This window comes from Drosophila virilis, chromosome 4 (genome assembly GCF_030788295.1).
Source record: "Drosophila virilis strain 15010-1051.87 chromosome 4, Dvir_AGI_RSII-ME, whole genome shotgun sequence".
NCBI lineage: Eukaryota > Metazoa > Arthropoda > Insecta > Diptera > Drosophilidae > Drosophila > Drosophila virilis.
Genome location: NC_091546.1, coordinates 28,505,860 through 28,510,748, shown reverse-complemented (window position 1 = coordinate 28,510,748; position 4,889 = coordinate 28,505,860). Strand labels below are relative to the sequence as shown.

The following is a 4,889-nucleotide window of genomic DNA, read 5'->3' as shown; positions in this document are numbered from 1 at the left end:
GTTTACGGCTACATAATATTTTCACTCTCACTGGCATTTAATAACATGCAGTTACCCTAACAATGAGCTTATGACACAGAGATAAAGCGAGAATTTAAATCATCGTATTTTAGTTTTTATTTTTTATGTGAGTTAACTTGGCACACAGATATCTTAAATGTAAGTTACACTTTTCTTCAAAAATTCTTTTATAAATTGTATGCTTGATATTATTTTGCTAGTGTAGAACAGCTTCGTTTTATTGTTGTATTTTTTTGCTTACAGCACATAGAACTTGATGCTTTTAATTTAACTCGTTACCCGGCTTGAATACGGGTTTTCTCTGAGTGTTGTTCTGAGTGCTGGGGGCATAAAACGTTTTGTTCTAAACGATCTTTGAGTCAGTCTTGAAACAAAGTTGTGCGACACGAAGTCTTCGCATTGACAGTTGTTGGGTTTCAATTTCGAAAAAAAGTAAAAGTATATATGCGCGATATAATTATAAAAAATACCAGAGATCCGCTGTGCGTGTAAACAATATCAATATCAATATCTATAGAAAAACTAAATAAGTTGCCCACAAATATTTACTTGGTAATTAAAGTAAAAAGTGCATTTTGAAAAGTTGCAAAATAAATGCAGCTGCTATAATTGATATAATATATAAATTAGGTAAAGGTCACGCCTTGATTACTGCAGCTGTTTTTTTTTTTTAAGATTAAAACCGGTATTTAATATAATATAAATAAAAGCAAACAAGTTAGAGAAATTTATGCAGATTACTTTCTTGTTATTGCATTCAGCACGGTTTTTATTTTCATTTGTCATTTGCCAATTAAGTAAAGTGCAGTCAGAATTAACGCATCATGACTAGAAATGCGGCTCATTAACACTTGCACTTAAGATTAAATACATTAAAGATTGGCTTGCATTCTTTGCATTCTGCCACGCCTGACAATATTTGCGAGTTGAGCCTGTGATCTGGAATTTGGAATTTGCCCACAAATTGGCACGTCATTAGCTGATTTTTAGTCTTGATTGTTTCTGAGGTGAAATGGATGTGATTTCATCTCTTAAACGCCCACGCCATGTCAAATAAACTTTCTTGAATAACAGAAGAGTTTAAGTTTAATAATATATTAATACATATATAATTCCTGTTTAATCTTGCGCATAGATAAATTCCTAATTACCGCTGACCCTGCTCTCCTCCGTTGCATCCACACAAAGTGTTAACTTCTCGAGCGAATGCAAACAAGGAGTTAAGTGCCTGAGCTAATCTACCCAATGCACTTTGTCATGTAAAATGGCCCGGGGTTATTTTTTGTTTTTTTTTGTTTTTCAATTGTTTACTTAGATGAGACATTAACGTGAAAATTTGCTACGTGCTCGAAAGCGATCAGAGTAGCAAAATACATTGGAACAGAATGAAAGAGACGTTACCCTTATCAGGTTTTTGAGCAATTGGGTGTTGAGTTCAGCTCGGTTGAGTTGAGGAAGAGATTTCGGACTGGGTTGAAGCGATAATCGTTGTCGCTGCCTCATTTTGTTATCGCAAAAATGTGCCTTGTTTTGTTTTTGTTTATAGCATATATTGCATATATTGCATGGGATTGAAAACATTTGGTGTGATACGCGGACTCAGTTTCAAACTTGAAGTCGAACGTTGCCCAACTGCTGAAGGAATAGAAAAATCGAAACAAAATGGTAAAATTCAAAGACACCAAATGTTTCAGGCAATTGCTTTAAAGTCAAGCTTCAAAGTGCCGTCAATGTCAGGTTCAATTACAGGCAGCACTTCAAGTTTAGCCCCAGAAAAATAAAAAAAAAAAAAACAAAAGCAAAAACAAAATACTGCTAACAATGAGACACGTGAGGTTAACAAAAGCTCTCGTTCTGTGCACTTAATTATTGTTTTAATTCTCGCGTTTGAAATTAACAAAAAACTTTGTGAGACTCGCGTCAAGTTTGTTATAGCTAAATTTTACGCTCGCAACATTCAAACAACACGCTCAGCAACAAGTTAGGGTTTAGCTACATGCCTTAGCAACATGTCACCTTAGCAACATTTGAGTGCAGTGTTGCAAAGACAGCATTTCAGAGAGTAAAGAGAGAGGGAGCGAGAGAGTCATATCAAAGACAATATAAACACTAAGATGAGTAACGCCATACAACAAAATGCTACTATGCAGCTTGATTTTTTGAAAATTGAGAACGAAACCGAAATCAATAGCATTCAGCTTTGCTGAAGGCAGCCACGACTTCGGCATTCGTTCGTCTGGTCTTTGGAGAACGAACAACCAGTCGGCAGGCATGCCGTACGAAGCCTCAAAGGCCAGATGAAAGGCCAGGCCAGAAATTTTGCGTCGCATTCAAATGTATGGACGTTACTCATCTTAGTGTTTATATTGTCTTTGGTCATATGTACCGTTATACAACATGTAGCACAACATATTGTTTGCTCATCTTTTTTGACCCATTCTCTTTCTAAAGGCCCGAGCTATGCCTGCCATAGAGCACAAATTAAATATCACCGAGGAGGAAGTGCCAGAGCGCATACGGCTCTTGGCAGAAAAACAGGGAGAATGCTCGAAGACAAAACAGGAGACAATTGCACAATTTCGCAATTATATCTTAGGTATGTTTCGAATGAATGTACGACTGAAAAATAACCGACTAAAATGGTTTTTGACATTCTACAGAGCGCAAGGACTGTCAGCCGCATCGCAATGATGATAAATATCTGGAGAAGTTTCTGCGCGCGCGCTACTGGAAAATTGAGAATAGCTACAAATTGGTGGGTTTATCTAAACAAATTTATTTAAGACTATTTTCTTTGAAATTCTAATTGCCTGATCTATTGATTGACGAACGTACAATGAAGCTTGCAACAGTTGGGAAGTTGAAGTTTCACAGTTCCTAAGTTTCAGAAAATATGGACTTTTCCGAAAAACTGGACTTTTAAACGATTTTATTGGAGACTTGTTTTATGCTTTTCGAAAAATCCTTAATCTGTGTGGGAGAAGAACTGATTTAAAATTGAATGATAAACCTCTTTACAGACAAAGTTTGGTTATATATATTTATGATATCTTTTAGTGTGTATCAAATATTTATTTTTACAGATCTGCAACTATTACAAATTTCGTGAAGAGAACAAAAGTTACTACGAGAAGGTCCGCCCTTTGGATTTGCGGCATCTCGGCGATGAGAATATATTGACTGTGACGCCATATCGTGATCAGTTGGGACATCGCATACTCATCTATCACTTTGGATTGTGGCGGCCAAATCGCGTTACTGTGGACGATATTTTCAGGGCAACTATTTTGCTGCAGGAACTGGGCTCACTCGAGCCTATCTCACAAATAATGGGCGGAGTGGCCATATTTGATCTGAAGGATTTGGGCCTGGAGCATATGCTACATTTAAGTCCCAGTGTGGCACAGAAAATGATTGCCTTGCTTGTGGTGGGTGCGGCATATCTCTTGCTAAATTAAATTTAAAATTCGAAGTTTTTCATTCTTGCAGACCTCCATGCCCATACGAACCGCCGCCCTGCATATAGTCAACCAGAACTGGCTATTTAATGCGGCTTTTAAGATCTTTAAGCCGTTTCTCAATACCTCCATGCGTGAGCGACTCTTTATACACGGAAGCGACATGAGCTCATTGCACGAGCACATTTATCCCGAGCATTTGCCCAAGCGGTAAGTTTACTATGGGGTTTTCTTGCTCATATAAGCAAATAACTAAACTTCATGATCTTTTCGCCAGCTATGGCGGTATGCATGAGGATTATTCCTATACGCTCTGGTTGGATATGTTGCAGCATCAGTGCTCTAGCAGTGAGATTCAAAAGGACATGGAACAATTAGGGTTTATTTTCGATTAGCAATCTTTAATTTTCTTTGATGCTCTGCGGTTTAATGCTCTCTTAAATATTAAATAATCTTCTTAAAAGCTCAATTTCAATTTTAAGGACACAGTATGAATTAAGAATAAATATATAAAATAATGATTTTTTGTAAATACAGATTTCGTAATCATTTTTTTAACATACCAATTAAACTAAGAATGCACTTTTGAGGTTAGGATAAGCAATTTCAGAGGTTAGGTTAAATGATTTCTGATTTAATCTCTCAGATCTGATGACTATTTAATTTTCTACATTCGTTTACCCTTTAAGAGGACTAATTTTTCATATTTTTTTCTTATAAGTTACTGCCCAACATATTTTCGAACCGATCATATTTTCAGCATATATTAAGCAGAAAGCAAATAACCATTTGAGGTTACGACACACACACTTTGAGGTTAGATCTGGTGTATTCTATAAAATTTAATGCGCCACACATTTGGCGACAACAAAAAACCAAAAATGACAACTGCTCTGAGGCAATAACAATAACAACTACAACAACAACAACAACAGTAACAACAACATACCGAGGAAATCAAATCAGGAAACGAGTCCATATTGAAAATTGGTTCCGGTCAAGAAACCCAGAGTCGAAGACAATTCCCGACATGTTCGTTTTATGTGTTTTATATGCAAAATGCGTTAGGGTAGCGGGCAGTTAGAGCGAGATGACACCACTGGCTGTGATTTGCCGTTATGGTAATTGAGTGTTGGACAACGCATAAAATGCAGCCCACCAAACAGTGCCACAGCACATAAATAAGTATTTTTGCGCCTCACAAATATGTTTGATATACCAAATATCTATTTTTTGTATATTGAATTCTTTGGCACCGGAAGCTGCCCTAAGTCTACGCACACAAACAAACCGTAAAAAAAAGTTAACCCCCGCCTCCACTCGCTGACCCGTCCCCCTGCCACTTTGGTCAGTGAAAACGATAGTGAAATTGATTTTGGTGCCAAGGGGTCGCCCAGTTGTCCCCGGACA

At 37.1% G+C, this 4,889-nt stretch overlaps 1 protein-coding gene across 4 annotated transcripts; it reads left to right on the top strand.

Moving 5' to 3' along the window:
* Window positions 1–364: 364 nt before the first annotated feature.
* Window positions 365–4,017, top strand: LOC6634291 (alpha-tocopherol transfer protein). Of its 4 annotated transcripts, none has more exons than XM_070209289.1 (6): window positions 365–503; window positions 2,473–2,617; window positions 2,682–2,776; window positions 3,105–3,449; window positions 3,511–3,689; window positions 3,757–4,017. In XM_070209289.1, the coding sequence occupies exons 2-6, from the start codon at window positions 2,482–2,484 to the stop codon at window positions 3,872–3,874; spliced, it is 873 nt and encodes a 290-aa protein (XP_070065390.1). In that variant the 5' UTR covers window positions 365–503; window positions 2,473–2,481; the 3' UTR covers window positions 3,875–4,017. The 4 variants fall into 4 exon arrangements, with proteins under 4 accessions (XP_070065390.1, XP_015025268.1, XP_070065391.1 ...); XM_015169782.3 differs by having other exon boundaries at window positions 416–573; XM_070209290.1 differs by lacking the exon at window positions 365–503 and adding an exon at window positions 635–651.
* The last annotated feature ends 872 nt before the right edge of the window (window positions 4,018–4,889 follow it).

Excerpts from the sequence above, each read along its gene's own strand:
- LOC6634291 (XM_002057407.4), top strand. Across the intron at positions 3,450-3,510 it reads AAATGATTGCCTTGCTTGTG|ACCTCCATGCCCATACGAAC; the intron begins GTGGGTGCGGCA and ends TCATTCTTGCAG. Across the intron at positions 3,690-3,756 it reads CCCGAGCATTTGCCCAAGCG|CTATGGCGGTATGCATGAGG; the intron begins GTAAGTTTACTA and ends TCTTTTCGCCAG.